The sequence below is a fragment of the Euprymna scolopes genome, chromosome 16 (assembly GCF_053919585.1).
Source record: "Euprymna scolopes isolate OS-2025 chromosome 16, ASM5391958v1, whole genome shotgun sequence".
NCBI lineage: Eukaryota > Metazoa > Mollusca > Cephalopoda > Sepiida > Sepiolidae > Euprymna > Euprymna scolopes.
Genome location: NC_136497.1, coordinates 130,378,758 through 130,397,007, shown reverse-complemented (window position 1 = coordinate 130,397,007; position 18,250 = coordinate 130,378,758). Strand labels below are relative to the sequence as shown.

Below are 18,250 nucleotides of genomic sequence, written 5' to 3'. Positions count from 1 at the left end.
ATCGTCTGTTTTAAAACGCTATAATTTATTATCGTTTTAATCCCTTATATTATTATTATTATTATTATTATTATTATTATTATTATTATTATTATTATTGTTATTATTTTTTTTTTTTCGATAAAACAATTGTGTTAACTTCATTAATGTTGTGATTTACTCGATTAACAATTGCAAATTCTCGTCTGCTGCAATCTGTTTGGTTAATCGTGTCGGCATCTTTCACTGGTTTACGTAAACTGCCGGAAGATGCTGACAAAAAAGTCGGGTTCAGCATGGGACACAAACTGTACACGTACGAATAGAAGTTTAAGATACTCACCTAGGTCGTGCACTGAAGGAGTACAATCGTGACTTGTAGGACCGACCCAGCATTCGATCCTGCTGTTCGATATCAATCATTCTTTGAGATGCTTCGCTCTTCTCCATTTTGACGACTGATTTAATTGTCAACTTTCTCAAGAAACGTTTTCTTCTTCTTTCGTATTTACTGACAATCTGTGTCGCACTTTCTTTCAAATTTCTATCCTCCGTTTACGAATCGCTGACGCAAGCGTGGAGTGGAGAATTGCAGCTGGCAGTATAGCTGGGAACAAAGATAACTGCTCCGGCCAAGATAAGAAGGATAACCTGATAAGAAAGCAAAAAAAAAAAATAATAATAATTTATCATACACAGGAGCAACGAAGTAAAAGTAATGAAAATAACACAGGCACCAAATGATGCAACCGTAATTGCGCACGATCAAAATGTTGATAATGTACAAGATTTCAACTACGTGGGTGTAGTTTTCACAAAGTAGATGACACCAAAAAAGTAAGCCCTAATATTGCAATGGCAAGGACAGCAATGATTGTGCTAAACAATACCTGGAAAGACAGATCTATTTCACAATGCACAAAGAAACGACTCCTGCAAGCTTTGGTATTCTCAATAGAAACATACAGAGCAGAATGTTGGGTCTTGAAGAAAGTCGACAGGAGGAAAATGACTGCTTTTGAATCGTGTAAGCTGGGTGGACACACGTACAATCGAATGGGTTCTGGAGAAGATTGGACCATGCCAAAGACAGCTGGACAACATCAATGACAGGAAATTGCGATTCTGGGGACATGTGGTTAGAACAGACGGCCTAAAAAAAGATCTGCTCTTTGGTACAACCCCCGGCAAAGAAGACGTGGAGGGCCAAAGACAAGAATGCCAGACAACGTGAATCATGACTGAGTTGCTCAGAATGGCGCAGAACAGGAGTCAATGGCGACAATTCGTGAAGAGTACCATGGCTGGTCAATAATGACCATTTCATCAAAAGAGTGAGATACAGGAGAGTTGTTTGTTTTTGTTTCATTTCACTTCAGAAATCAAAGTTGACCTCTTTCTGGGGCTAATACTTAATCTAATTTATACAACTCACTATGTCCGTCTGTCCGTCTGTCTGTCTGTCTCCATATTTTAAAACTTTATCTCTTCCGGAACTAAAAGTCACAGAGCGACGTTAGTGGCCTCAAACGATTGGATGTTTTTATGGGTCATTATTTTTGGGTCTTTAGCCGGGCAAAATACTTTTTAAGAGGTCAAAAATGGGTCGAAATTGAAAAAAAAAAATCGTTATCTATTTTTGTACATTCATCTTCGTTTATTTTTAATTTTTAATCGTTTCACATGTTTGTGCAGTGGTAATGTCACCAGCTTTGAAGACTAAAGTGTTGCTTTCGGTTTCAATTCTAGTTGATGGCATCGAAATACATCTTTTTTTTTCTTTTTCACTTTTGAAATCACGATTCTATGATAATACAGGGTGACCCCCCCCCAAAAAAAAAGCTAAATGGAGGTCATCTAGAACATATGCTGTAGAACGGGGGAAAAAAGGCCAAAGACTCGTCTTTTGATGTGATGTTTTGAATATAATAAACTAGTTATGACCAAAGTTTCATTCGGACAAAACACTAAGAAACGGAGCCTAATTACATTGGGGTCCGTTTTTGGGGGGTCACCCTATATATATAGACAAATTAAAATATCATATTTAAGTGTATTTTACGACTGATCATTGCCCCCCCCCGATAGTCACTATATACGATGCATAGATATTCGAATATTCCATTATGGTTCTCTTTTATCTCTAAAACATTGAGTTAGTAAAGAAGTTAGTAATATTAATTTTCCTCTAACTGGCTGACGTTAATTATGTTATAATATATATTTCTTTTGGTGTCTTGGTCTTACTGGATTCCAGTAATTGATCTAGTCTGGTGGAGTATCAAGCTTTGTGTTGTTACCATAGGCAACATTACTTAGAGAAGTTGCATCAATCATCGTATAAGCCAGTGTAAGGTAACAATACTGAGGGGATTATATATAGTTATTGTAGATTAATATTATTCAGAAGGAAAACATCCAATGGATTTAACAACATTTATACAAGAATGTTCAATACCAAGGTAGAGCAAGACTTTCTTTTTATTTATTTTTATATAAACATTTAGGTATTGCTACACATTCATGAGCATGTTTCAGTAAACTAGTTATAACTTACTAGACACATCATCAGGCGATGTTACTTTACAAAAGTTAATTCTTTAATCTTTATTAAGGATTGAACTTTTGTAAAAGCAACATCATTTGATGATTATCTAGTTATTATAACTAGTTGACTGAAACATGCTCATGAATGTGTGGCAATACCTACATAAATGTTTTCTATATAAGATGCACAGATATTCGAATATTGATTATAGTTCTCTTTTGCCTGCCAAACGTTGAGTTAGTAAATAAGTTAGTAATATATATTTTCCTTTTATTTATTAACCAATTAACTACGTTATAGTATATCTTTCGCTTGGTCTTACTTCATTCCAGGACAAGAATTTATCTATTCTGGTGGAGTACCCGACTTAGTTTTGTTACTATAGGCAACTTATAGAAGACGCACCAAACCTTGTATAAGCCAATGTAGGGTAACCATACTGAGGGGATTTTATTTTGAGTTTGAAAATTATGTTATTTTCAATATTTAGTCAGGTTTACATGTAGACGGAAAGTATCCTCATGCCATTGGACAGAAGGGCGTTAGACAGGCGAGGACATTCGAAGACAGTCTAGTAGGTATACGCAATCACAACGTTAGCATTTTCTTGTTTGGCTTTTCCCTGGATGAATAATATATAAAATTTTAAAGATTATCCTTTTATTGGATCCACGTTTCGTCAAGGGATGGAGTTGGGGTCTCAGGCATTTCCGATGTTGTCTGTTATATAAAACTAACCTGAGCGCTCGGCGTTGCCCGGGCATGTGGAGGTGTGTGAGCAAAAAAAAAATGGTAGTAGGCAGGCAGACTCGAACACATACCGTGAAAGAGGAAAAGAACGTGAAAAAAGTGACGTTTCTGCTGTTGCGTCCATCGCCAAACCAGAAGTGACGAACGTCAAAATTAAAGCTAGTCAATCAAAAAGAGTGGATGACTTTCGAAAGTATCTGCGAAAAAAGCGACCCCTCCCTGTAGAAAACTACCCCGTTAAGGATGAAGGAATTAATGTTTTGGGCCAATTTTTCGATATTCGTCGTCCGAAAGTTCGAGGTTAAAAACGATACCGGTTTCGTCATGTTCTGGTGCGTTTGTCCAAAGTTTTAGGCAGACAGGCACACATACATACATACATACATACATACATACATACACACACATACATACATACATACATACATACATGCAGGCATGCATACATGCATACATACATGCATGCATAATACATACATACATACACACACATACATACATACATACATACATGCATGCATACATGCATACATACATGCATGCATAATACATACATACATACACGCACATACATACATACATACATACATACATACATACATACATACATAGATGCATGCATACATGCATACATACATACATGCATAATACATACATACATTCATACATTTAAACAAACAGGTGAGATTTATATTATAGAAAGGTGAATCATTATTATTATTATTATCATTATTATTATTATTATTTTCAATGCATTAACACAAAAAGAGGCATGGGCTGGGCGGAAGTGAAGGACTGGTGGAGGAAAGGAATGTGAGGAAACGGGAATTGGGGAAGCATTGAGAGAGGGAGGAAGATAGAAATTTTAATATAAAGATATTTCACACAATGTTTAGCATATTCTATTTTGTTTTTATTGCCCCGGAAAACGCCGGATACTCCTGCTAGTCGTCAATAAATTTCATAATACATTTTGCAATGCAGTCATGTGTGTTAGACAGACTTCAGTCTATGTCGGAATCGTCCACTAAGTTTCTGCCATGAATGTTCAACTGTCTGTTTTATCGCCGTTCAATGAATAAACTGGAATAAGTATATTTTTTTTTACAGAAACCGAAGCGAAATACTTTATTTTATTGTAAAGTATATGGTTTAAGTATTTATTTCTAGAAACCAAAGCGAAACATTTTTATTTTATTGTCAAGAATATTGTTTCAGTATTTATTCAAAGAAACCGAAGCGAAATATTTTATTTTATCGTAAGGTTTATGGTATGGCCCTTAATTTAAAGAAACCGACGCGAAATACTTTATTTTATCGTAAAGAATATGGTATAAGCATTTATTTAAAGAAACCGAAGCAAAATACTTTATTTTATCGTAAGGTATATGGTATACGTACTTATTTAAAGAAACCGAAGCGAAATATTTTATTTTATTGTAAAAATATGGTATAAGTATTTATTTCAAGAAACCGTAGCAGAATATCTTATTTGATAGTAAAGAATATGATTTAAGTAATAATATGATAAACTGGATAGTCAGAATGAAACATCGATTTTCAGATTCAAGTTCCTTTCTCTCTAATTTCGAGAAATAGACTGGTTTAATTTTACGCGTTAGATAGTAAAATACCTGTTCTGCCGGTTTTCTGTGTAGATAACTGATAAATGATAAATTGCAATGTCATATATTTCAGTGGAAATATTCAAGCACACTTTTCAGATCATAGTCTTGTCTTATTTGCACATTATTTACGTGTACGTGATATATGTTAGTGGGTTATCTGCACAGAATGCAATTGGGTCATGGTTGGCTTGCTTCGTTTTTTTTTATTATTATGTTTGGAAGGGGGGTATAGTGAGTTTAGTCATTTTTAGTAAAAGATCTATGTATAAGGTGTGTATGTTTTTTTTTTAGAGGCGGCGATCTTAAAATTGCCAACTCTATTTTCTTTAAGTGCAGATTTGGCGATAGCGGTTATTTTTTTAGTTCTGCTTGGTTTGGCAATTCATTATGAAGAGACTTGGCAAATTGCGAATAATCAATTCACCGAGATGTCTACTCTGATAAACCAGACACAATAGACCACTTAGAATATATCCGACGCGTTATTGCCGAAATACAACCTAATTTAATACATAGAGTTTGTGAAAATTAGACCCCTACATTATGCAATGCATGCGAGCCGCGGGATCATATGTCAGGAATTGTATTTAAGGTATACATGCCAAAAATTTATTTTTGGAATAAACCACATATTTGTATAATGAAAGTATTTTCCTGTGATTTATTTTAATTAAAAGTTCGCTGTGTCTAAAAACATTAGTTATTAGGGTTGGCACGATTAATTCGAATCAGAATCGGAAATCGAAAAAAGGGAACTTCATGGGGTATCAGAATCGATATTAGAATCGACAATTTGTTGTGGACCAGTAAATGTACACGTGTTAACATGAGAACGCAACTCCTTGTAGGCTCCGTCGCAGGGGACATAAGAAAGGAAGGGGAAAGAATTTCAACTTGTTGTTTCAGGTTTTAACAAAAGACATTTATTTCTCCTTTTCCCTCCACGCGTGACTTCTCGTCTCCGTTGCACGTCACCATGTGTCTCTAACGTGATGTAGGGTAGCTAGAATATTTAGCTGGCAACTATTTTATGAAAGAACAGACTTTTTAAAAAAAATAGTATTGATCTTTGAAGAAATTTATTATTTCAAAATGAATATAATTATTATTATTATTATTATTATTATTATTATTATTATTATTATTATTATTAACAGTGCATTATATATATTGATGAAGAAAGCATATATTTATATTTTTAATATGCATATGAATACATATTTTTAATATGCATATAAATATATATATATTTTTTAATATGCATATAAATATATATATATTAATATGCATATATATATATATATTAATATTTGTATAAATATATATTTTTTCAATATGCATATAAATATATATTTTTAATACGCATAAAATATATATATATATTTTTAATATGCATATAATTATATATTTTTAATATGCATATAAATATATATATATTTTGATATGCATATATATATATATATTTTAATATGCATATAAATATATATTTTTTAAATATGCATATAAATATATTTTTTTTTAATATGCATATAAATTATTATTTTTTATATGCATATAAATATGCATATTTTTTTAATATGCATATAAATAGAGAAAAAAGGCCAAAGACCCTAATGTTTTGATGTGATATTTTGAATATAATAAACCAAAGTTTCATTTCATTCGGACAAAGCACTAAGAAACGGGGCCTAATTTGGGGCCGTTTTTTTGGGTCACCCTGTATATATATTTTTAAATATTCATATAAATATATATATATATATATATATATATATATATATATATATTAAATATGCATATAAATATATATATATATTTTTAATATGCATATAAATATATATATATATATTTTAATTTGCATATAAATATATATATATTTTTAATATGCATATTAATATATGATTTTTTAATAAGCATATAAATATATATTGGTCATAGATTATTTGTCATCAACATAAATTGTCTATGTAGATATTAAACGTGCAGGGATACCCATCATTTCGCAGATGAATCCTTTTAATTATATGCCCGTCTCATCCATTATTTTTGTAATCCTCTCATAGGATTAATCTTCATCCAACTGACAGTCTCATTAACGTTTATTCTCGAGTTGCTTTTGACCTCAGTTATGATGATACGTTAGTATAACAAGCATAAAACTGATACCTTGAATTTTAGGATAAAAAATTAACCCCAAAAGATGTGTTTTTCACCCCTAAAACACCCTTGGGTTCAAGCCCCATTGTTTTCCCAATGTCAAATATTATGTTTCCAGATGTATGTCCATGTGGTCTTGCTTTTACGTAATTTTCAGCAAAATATAATAGTTGGAAAAGATTGTTTGTCCCGAAAAGTGCTATTATTGGCTATTTTGACTCATTTTGACCCCTTTGGCGACGCAACAAGAATTTTCTCAGAGTCAAATATGCGTTCCCAGATGTATTTCCAGGTGATCTTGCTTTTGGGGTAATTTTCAGCAAAATCTAATATATGAAAGATGCCGCTGGGGAATCTCCACACGTCTCGCTAGTATTTAATGAAAACGCTATGGCATGTCACTTTTCTTATCTCCGGTATCGAGGTCAACATAGACCTGCGGTTGCTCCATGTCGTCGAAAAAAGATTGTCATATGTAGACATTGAATGGAGAAATTCAGCATAAATTATTAAACGCTCAAGGATACCCATCATTTTGTGGACGAATCTTTTAAGTAATCAAACTATGCTCATCTCATCCATTATTTTTTAAAAATCTTTTCCTGGTATTATTCTTCATCCAACTGACAGTCTCATGAACGTTTATCCTAGAGTTGCTTTTGACTTCAGTAATGATGATTCGTTAGTACAAGACAAAAACCCAACTGATGCCTTGAATTTTAGGAGAAAATTGTTAACAAAAAATTAGCCCCAAAAGGTGTGTTTTTCACCCCTAAACCACTCTGGGGCTCAAGCCCCATGATTTTCCCAGGTCAAATATTATTATATTCGCTATATCTATATATATAAAAATGTAACTCTTGGTTCGTTCGCAATTAATAGTCTAAAAAACCACTGGACGGATGGCTTCTACGTTTTGGTATAATATGTTTACTATATCCATGTGTGTTTTTATATATTTCTTTTTAATTATAACATTATACTTAATTTTTCTATGATAAATAGGTGGTTTTCTTTGTACCGATAGGCCATTTTTTTTTATTTAAGGACAATTATTTATTACCGCTTCCTGTCACGTGACCAGTGTTTCCAATTTAGCGGTTTTCCTGCTAAATCTGGAGATTTCGTTTGCAATCTAGCGGGGAATTCTAGAAAATCTGGAGATATTTCGCACCCACACACCCGCAATTTTAGATTAAAAAATAAAGAAAAGCGCTTGAAAATACTTTAAAACATAAAATAAACTCATTCATGTAAGTAAAAAAAAGAGTAGCATTTATTGCCTTTGGTAACAATTATTTATTGATTATTTGTTTTGTTTTTCACCTTTTTTTCGGCTAACCATTCTTAAATCTCGCTATAAAATCGATTTTTTCCAAGTACATTTTAGGTGGGGGGCATTCCAACCTCCGAAGTTTAGTTTAAAATACGATCTAAGCAACCCTGCTTAATTTAGAAGTATTTAGTCAAAAATTGTAAAAAGCAAGAAACAACAGCAAAGAAAAAACTTATACCAATACAGTAGAATTTAATTATCTACCAACCTAAATACTTTTAACATGCTAAAACAAAGTTTTTTGTTTTTTTTATTTTTCTAATTTCAAAATATGTTGCACCATTATTGTGATGTTTAATTTGCAGTATATTTCAATTTAACTTTTATTATAAAAAGTTTGAGTTTATGATTTGTTTCCTGCAAAAAAAAATACCCTCTCTGAAAAAACAGGTAAAACTAGTTGATAAAATATGTAAGCCTTCTGGGGAGCGAACCGCTTCAATATAATTCCAGAAACATATTTTATATATTGAATATACTATATTTATAATTTTTTATGGTAGGAAGTTAAAATATGGAGTTTTGGGGGGATGGGGAACTAGCGATTTTTTTAAATTTCAGATGAAAAAAGTTAAAAATCTAGCGATTTTCTGGACATTTCTTTCTCCTGATCTCGCGGTTTTTTTAAAATCTCAGTTGCCAACACTGCATCAATAAAAAACACCACAGGCTTAATGTAAACAGAATGTGTTTACAATATATGTAAATTTTCAATGGGTTTAATCACATGATTATTGATAATGTAACCATGTCATTGAAATTTAATTTAAATTAACCACACGTGGTCGCTTTCCTATCAAATTTTTTTATATAAATAAAGCATCGTAATTTGTAACAATAAAAAATAATTTTTACAGTAACATTACGAAAAAAGCCCCTAAAGTCCGTATTAATGAATTGGATATAACTCGAAGAAAAATGAATTCTCGCATACTATTCAGGAAATTAAAGATTCAATTAGATTCCTATTTCAGTCACCTAAATTATTTAGGGTGAAAAGAGTTTAGGAATTTATAGCCAAACCTAATTTTTTTTTTTTTTTGCTTAAAAAAAATAGCATTAATACAGTAAGTTAGGTAAAATTTGCATAGAATGCTCTGCTTTACGGTTGTTGTAAAAATGAAATGGAAATTTGAATTTCGTTCCCTTTTAAATTCGGTACATTTTTACATTACGTCCAACTCATCGTTCACATTCGACACGTCAACTTTTATAGCTTTTCGGGTATGCTGGCAAGGTTAGAGGTGTCTATTCCGAAAGCCGTTCTTAACATGGGTAGATTGGTGAGTGTGTCAGAAATTTCGTGAAAAATAGTGAATAATTCCACCCCGTCTTTCCAAGCTCCTCGAAAAATGTAACTCAAGCCCTAATTTTTCTTTTCAATTAAAGGAGCAAGGACCAAGGTTTCATTTAAAAAAAAAACAACAAACAACGTGTTAAAAAAAAAGGTTTTAAACTTCGAACTTTACAGGTAAATTTCTAAAAAACACTACTTTTTTTGTTTTAAATTTGAATATATTATTTATTGACCTTTTCTCTTCAATTTGTGATATATAAAACTTTGGTGAGTAAATTAATTATTTACTTTTTAATAGACATTTCAAAATGAGAGGCGTGAATTATACGACCTCCTGTCTTTCCAAGCTTATAACTCCTCGAAAAATGTAATTCAAGCCCTAATTTTTTTTCAATTAAAGGAGCAAGGACCAAGGTTTCATAAAAAAACAAAAGAAAAAACAAACAACGTGGTTAAAAAAAAGGTTTTAAACTTCGAACTTTACAGGTAAATTTCTAAAAAAATTGTTTTAAATTTGAATATATTACTTATTGATCTTTTCTCTTCAATTTGTGATATATAAAACTTTGGTGAGTAAATTAATTATTTACTTTTTAATAGACACTTGAAAATGGGGGGCGTGAATTAAAAAAAAACGTTTGTCTAAAATATTATATTTGGTTTATTGGAAAGGGCATAAAATTTCACATTGACCCTGAAAATATCGTAAAAATAGAGTCAATAGAAAAATTTTGATAGATTTTTAAAGTTTAAAAATTGAAAAATATTGAGTTCGTAAAATTCATTAGTTTTTAAAAATAAAAAAAAATATTTCTATAACTTTTAAAACAACTTTATTAGTTTATTTTGGAAGTATAATCCATAAAGAAAATAAACAACCCACTTTTAAAAGAGAAATTACGAGATTTTTATATTTTATTCGCAGTTTCGTGATAAAGGTGTCAAAAATTCTGATACATCCACTAGATTGGAGTGTTTATTCGTTGTAAACGTACCCTACAACCTATAAATGTCGACATTTCCAATGTGAATGGTAAGCTGGACTTATGTAAAAATAACAAAAAGATATACCAAACTGACTTTTTCATTTAAAAATGGAATTATTTCCCTTTCGTTATTAACTTTTTTTTTTAATAAATATTTTGTGTTTTATATACATAAAGTACAATTGTTGAATGTTACTGTTTTGATTATATTCGTTTGGAGGGGCACAATTAAAAAATTAAGAAAGATTAAAACGAAGCGAAATTTAAGTTTCCGTTCCATTTTTACAACAACCGTAAAACAGCACATACTCAGCAAGTTTTATCGTAATTTATAAGCATTATGTTGAAACACTAAATCAACATTTTATTTATTTTTTTGCATAATTAATGATGGAAGTATTTTTCTGTTTATTTTCTGAACATCCGTTAAAAAAAAATAATTTGTACATTTTCTTGAAAAAAAGAATCAAATTTTTCTCTAGTTTCACATATCTATTTACAGTGTTCTGTTCTTTTTATAATAAAAATTCCATTTTCAAAGAGAAACGTTTACTGACAAATTTCTTTAAAAAAAGTGCAAGTTTTCCTGAAAAAACAACTTTTACCTAACAATTTATGGTAAAAAATTAATCTTTTTTTTGGGGGGGAAAATAACAACTTTTATTGATTAAAAAAATTGCAAAAAATAATAAAAGTAAATAAACGAACAAAATGCAATTTTTCTTGAGGAATGTGTTCCATTTTTACAAACTGAACCACAGCAACGCGTGGCCGGGTACAACTAGTATATATATATGTACGTATCCAGCAGTATTTTTAAGAACTTATTTATAAAATGCTTCTTGTTTTTTTAACATAAACTTTTACACAAAATAGCAACTTGTATTTAAGCAACTGTATACAACAACCACTTTACATTAGTTTTTAAAGACCAAGGCTATAGGTAGGAAGTTTTGAAAAGACCAAGGCTATAGGTAGAAGGAAAATAGTCAACAGAATGACAATACTACAAGCCTTCAAGCGTGCGAAATCCACCTCTTATAAACATGAAATTCTACTATTTTTAGGCGATTTTAGAATCGAAATCGATAATTGTATCGGAATCGGGAATTTAGGAGAAAAATTGATAATTATATTGGAATCCGTAAAATATTGTAATCTTCACATCACTGTAATATCTATATAATACTTTTTTTTAGTCTGTCTGTCTGTGCGTTCCGATCTGGTTGAAACTTTGTATGGGAGATCAAGTTTATTAAATATGTGATTTTAAGTTACAAACAATAGCATTTACTTTATTGTGATGTCGAAAATAGTACTATATCCAAAAATTACGAAAATTTATCGAGTAGAACAACTTCTATTGTGCTTTTACTTAAAACAAAAGTCTATCGCTATGGCCATTAAAGTGACAGAAGGATAGATAAGAATGTCCTCAAGAAGTTCACATCTAAGGGAAATACAATTTCTCTCAATTTTTCGTAAAAATTACTTTTAACTATAAAGAATTTTCTACTCGATGAATTTTCGCAATTTTTGGATATATTACTATTTTCGATGTGACAATCCTGTACGTTATATTGTTTTTGCTTAAAACGAAATATTAAAAAATCGATCTGTCGACTTAACAAGCACAAATACTACCTTTAGATGTCACAAGGAAGGTCTTCAGTGATGCATTGTCCTCCTTGCCGATTTTTTTTTGTTTTGCATCATACAGGCTCAGACAGCGACTCCAACCTGCCTCCGGACATGCCAGATCATTTCCGGCTTGCTTCCTAATTTATTTTTCACTTATTCTAATGACCATAATCCTTATTGACATGATAATGTAATAAAGTTCTAATGTAACTTCAATTATTATCTCCCTGTCTTTTCTTATAGATTGCTCCATTTAATCGGGTAGAGCTTCAGCTATCCAGAAAGGTCAGCCTTATTTTTCCGAAAAACAATTTTTCAAGTAAAATTTACACACACACACACACACACACACACACACATACATGATGATTGCAACGTCTCTTGTCAGACGAGTGCCACTCCCTCAGACACTTAAATTCCATGAGCCCAAAAATGACTTCCATCGCCACAGGACCATTTTAATAGACAAATGGCTGAAGGAGTATCTATACACAGATGATGTTACAGAGTCTTAGCTTTGTACGACAGCTAAGTCTCTCTCAGCAACAAGCAAGAGCAAGATAGCCAGCAACAAGTTAAACTGCAGATCAGCTTATTGCACGTACTGGTGTCCCGCTTTATGTTTTTTAATTCAGAGATTTGCTTTTCCTAGAAAGGTTGCCTTCACCATGGCTTACGGGAGCCCTCTCTATCCCAAGACACACATAAATACACACAAACACACACGGTGCTAGTTGGCCGTTGACCCCGAAAAAGGGTTCATTCGCCCTTTGGAAGGTCTTGTTTTTAATCCTTCAGGGAGACTAGCCACCCTCCTCACCAAACAAGTCTGGTTGGGGAACCAGTTTAATCGCTGGTGACCTGGCCATGAGGCAGGTAGTACTGGGTTACATGGTACCAGTAGCATATGACATGACCTGGCATACATACATACATACATACATACATACATACATATAATACGGTATCTGCATGAATTAAAGTGTCATATTTAAGCATATTTTTCGATCGGGCGGTCAATAAAAATACACCCCATCAATAAAAATACACCCCCATCCATAAAACTACGCCTCACTAATAAAAATACACTCCATCAATAAAAATATACTCCATCAATAAAAATACGCCCCATCAATAAAAATACGCCCCATCAATAAAAATACACTCCATCAATAAAAATATACTCCATCAATAAAAATACACTCCATCAATAAAAATACACTCCATCAATAAAAATATACTCCATCAATAAAAATACGCCCCATCAATAAAAATACGCCCCATTAATAAAAATACACTCCATCATTAAAAATATACTCCATCAATAAAAATACGCCCCATCAATAAAAATACACTCCATCAATAAAAATACACTCCATCAATAAAAATACGCCCCATCAATAAAAATACACCACATCAATAAAAATGCACCCCATCAATAAAAATACTTCCCTCCTATAATAAAAATACACCGCATCAATAAAAATATATCCCATCAATAAAAAAAAAAATACTCTCCATCAAGGAAAAGCTACAACATTTAGAAAGTTCGCAATATATTTATTAAATCATCTGTTAATATTTTGTTCCATAACCGAATTTATGTACAGTGTAGGCAATTGAAAATAGTTCCCTATGAGTTTCTTGCATGTTTCAATTCTTCGTGAAAAAAAAAATCATGTAATTCGTGTAGATTTTGCATGTTTCTTCTACGAAGTCTTAATCTCCATAAATTCCCAATCAGGTTCAGATCTGGAAATCAACGCCACCATTTTAGAGCGTCTGTTCTGTTTGAACTTTATCGTTACTTTGTAATAATTGCAGTAAATGTACGATTTTTGTCTCGTTGATAGAACCAATCCACAACGGAAGGAGAACTAAAGAGGTTTTAGTTTTCCTTGGCGTCAGCAGGATTAAAGTTGAAAAAAAAAAAGGAGTCAGCAAGGTATTGAAAGATTCATGATTGAACTAGGAGGCAATATTAGAGAGAAAAACGCCTTATTGATGATCTGAATGCCGGAGTTCGTAACTGAAGATCACGAGATCATCGAAAATGAACCCAGCAAATCGATGCTGAATTTTAATTTGGCTTTAAGGCCTCTGGTGCTTAACCCTCAAATTTAAGACATTCTTCCTTGATTAAATAATGATTAACGATTTCTGATAATAATTGGAATGACAATTCTAAACGCAAGGATTAGTATATATATATATATATATATATATATATATATATATATATATATATATATATATATATCTTAATTTGACTAGGCCTACGAGGACAAAAAAGGTTGTGCAAAACTATTCTATTTGTGAAATTAATTTATTTTCAGTATGGTAGTATATTCCAATTTTAACTATCTTCATAGCTGGAAAAAGTAAATTCTTAAACAAATTAAAGCGACATACATTCAATAGAATTGTAAAAGAAGGAAGAAAGACAACTTTCATTCCATTGTTTCAATGTTACACAACTGTCAATAACTTCCATCTCTCTCTCACTCACTCTCTCTCTTTCTACTTAAAAATAAACAAAGCTTCCAAAAGACAAAATTGAGCTTGCTTTTTGTGCAATTGAAACTCGATGATATCGGAGATTATTTTGATTTAAAGAAATTTCTTTATATTAATATATATATGCACATCTCTACTATTATGTAAAGGGAACTCTCTGTGTGTGTAATGAGTTCGTTCTCTATGGATCCGGAAACGGCTGGGCTGATTTTTTTTTAAATTTCATACGAAAATGCTTAATGTGTCTGGGAGTGTTCTTACGTAGTTTTTTTTATCGGAAGTATGGAAAATCGATAATCAAAAACGTACGATTAAATTATCACTTTTACAAAACCTAACATCACAAGTGCATTTCACAAGATAAAAGCACCAGCCTATGAATCAAATGTAGATTATATATATTTATATATATATATATATATATATATATATATATATATATATATATAGATAGATAGATAGATAGATAGATAGATATAAACAATTATTTTTAATACCTACAGACTTTTGGGAGTCATCAGTGCAGGGTATCACGATTACCGCCGGTCGGGAGATTCTAATCCGGCTACGAAGCCATCTCTAACTCTATTAGCAAGGAACAAACCGCCCAGCCAACGTAAAGCGCGCCGAGAATATAGTTGAAATTAACATTTATATAAATCGTAAATGACATTCAAAAGACCGAGAGTGATTATATGATTTTAACATCACGATCTGCTCACGTGTGCTTAAGTGACCGATCTATTTCATTTCAACTGTAACGTGCATCCAGGAGATAAGCGCCCGCGTGTTTGCGTGTTGTGTGGGTACGTGGGAGAGACGGATGAGGGGAAAAAGACTTACCTCGAGACCAGCTCAGCGTTACCGACCAAAAATAGAAAAGAGGGACCAAGATGGCGACCGCCGTCTTTTGTAAAGTATGATGTCTCGCAAAGTCACACGAATTCTCGGAATATGCAAATTTAGCCGACCTAGAACGACGATAAAAGCGGGTGAGGGGAAAGACGTGTGTGAGTGACGATTGAGTTGGCTGGGGAATCGTGTGGCTGTTGCTTCTTGTGCCGTGTTGAGGATATCTTACCGTGTTAAAGAGAGAGTCGGGCGCCATCTTGAATTTTTCCCTACATTTTTTTCTTACAGTAATTTCTCACTTTTACAAGCTATTTCGGCAGCACTGAGTTGCTGATATACACTCAAGGCACCCCCAGCCAATCTCAGGGGAATTACAGTGTGTACCCTTTTCACCTCACAAAGGTCGCACGTCAAAGAAAAGTTGGCTCAGTTTGGTCTGGAATGCAAGAATCCCGAACGTTTAAGGGAAGGAGACACTGGAGAGAGTGAACAAGAAGGACCCTGCCTGTGGGCGGTGGTGTGTTAACGGAGACAACGTAGGTGTGTGGGTTGATGCCAGTTCTTTGGCGTTGGGAGTATCGTTGGAGCAAGGAGGAAACGTGTTCGAGGATGCATGTTGGCTGCGGCCCGTAACAGATTCTCAGCATATCAACCTGGCAGAGCTGGACGCTGTTGTAAAGGGGGTAAATCTGGCCCTGCAATGGCAGTCTAAGAAGTTGACCTTGTACACAGATTCTCTCTGTGTCTACCACTGGGTGTCTGACACACTTTCAGGACGGACACGAATCCGTACCAAGGCAGCAAGCGAAATGTTAATACGGAGAAGGCTAGACACGCTAAAAAACCTGGTATCTGAGTATGGGCTATCACTGAGCGTCACTCTGGTGCCATCACATTGTAATCGTGCTGACCAACTGACCCGTGTACCTCACAAATGGTATGAAGCCGCGAAGATGGGAATGGAGATTACTGCTCGATCTTGTGCAGTTGCAATCGACCCATGTCATATACAAAAAATTCATGCACAGAGCGGACATCCGGGTATCAAGAGGACCCTTTATTTTGTGAGGCGTGCATACCCAGCAGTGACCAAGATGGATGTCAGACAGATCGTCAGAAATTGTGAGGCTTGCCAGTCTATTGATCCTGCACCAGAGCGATGGCAGAAGGGTCGCTTGGAAGTTGAGAGTGTGTGGCAGCGGCTGGCCATGGATATTACCCATTACAGTGGCAAGCCCTTTCTAACTCTCATTGATTGCGGGCCTACGAGATTTGCGGTGTGGCGGCAGATGACCAGACAGGATTCAGCAAATGTTGTTCGCCACCTATCATCCATTTTTTTTGAGCGAGGTGCGCCGGAAGAGCTCCTGACTGACAATGATGCAGCGTTTTGTAGCCAGCAAGTCCGGCAGTTGTTAGATGAGTGGGGCGTCCGTCTACGGTTGCGATGTGCGCATGTGCCATCAGGAAATGGCATTGCTGAAAGAAGCCATCGCAGCATCAAGAGAATTGCTGCCAGGAAGCGATGTACTATTGCGGAAGCAACATATTGGTACAACATTACGCCAAAGGACGGGACGTCCCCTTCAACCGCACCTGCGAATGCTATTTACACGTACCAAGTCGGAGTGAAGGGAATCAACACTACGCAGCCAACCGACAAGGGAACATATAACAGATATGAAGTGGGAGATCCAGTGTGGGTGCGGCCTCCAGGAAATCGGTGCACCGACAAGTTTAAGCGAGGACACATATCTGGAGTGATTAGCCAGCAGTCTGTTTTGGTCGATGGAACCCCACGACATGTGCGAGATCTTCGCCCAGCTACCGAGGTGCGTCATACAACTACAGAAGAAAGCAGTGAAGCGTCTAGCGATGAGCTGCCGATGCACGGATTCAGTGAGCCCCTTCCAGAGACTGATAGCGATACTTCATCTGATGAGGCGGAACCAGATCCAGAGCCCGAATCTGAAACAGTGAATGTACCTCTTCGCAGAAGCACACGCACTAAAAGGCCACCCCCCCAGTGCTCTCTATGTGATCATCAGATCAGGGGGGAGTGTAACGTGCATCCAGGAGATAAGCGCCCGCGTGTTTGCGTGTTGTGTGGGTACGTGGGAGAGACGGATGAGGGGAAAAAGACTTACCTCGAGACCAGCTCAGCGTTACCGACCAAAAATAGAAAAGAGGGACCAAGATGGCGACCGCCGTCTTTTGTAAAGTATGATGTCTCGCAAAGTCACACGAATTCTCGGAATATGCAAATTTAGCCGACCTAGAACGACGATAAAAGCGGGTGAGGGGAAAGACGTGTGTGAGTGACGATTGAGTTGGCTGGGGAATCGTGTGGCTGTTGCTTCTTGTGCCGTGTTGAGGATATCTTACCGTGTTAAAGAGAGAGTCGGGCGCCATCTTGAATTTTTCCCTACATTTTTTTCTTACAGTAATTTCTCACTTTTACATCAACATAAAGTGCTCAACAATAAGACCCGAATTCTTAAAGGAGCTAACATATATGTTTATGTGTGTGTGTCTGTGTGTGTGTATTTCGATGCATAT

The 18,250-nt window shown here is 34.2% G+C and overlaps 1 protein-coding gene across 3 annotated transcripts in view; it reads right to left on the bottom strand.

Annotated features, from left to right (window-relative positions):
* The window catches only part of LOC145296082 (monocarboxylate transporter 6-like), a 240,520-nt gene that overhangs the window by 89,877 nt on the left and 132,393 nt on the right, over positions 1-18,250 (bottom strand). For all 3 annotated transcript variants that reach the window (XM_080142219.1, XM_080142221.1, XM_080142220.1), the window contains exon 2: positions 323-630. In XM_080142219.1, the coding sequence (XP_079998345.1) occupies positions 323-429 (107 nt within the window). In that variant the 5' untranslated portion in view covers positions 430-630. The remainder of the gene's footprint in view (positions 1-322; positions 631-18,250) is intronic.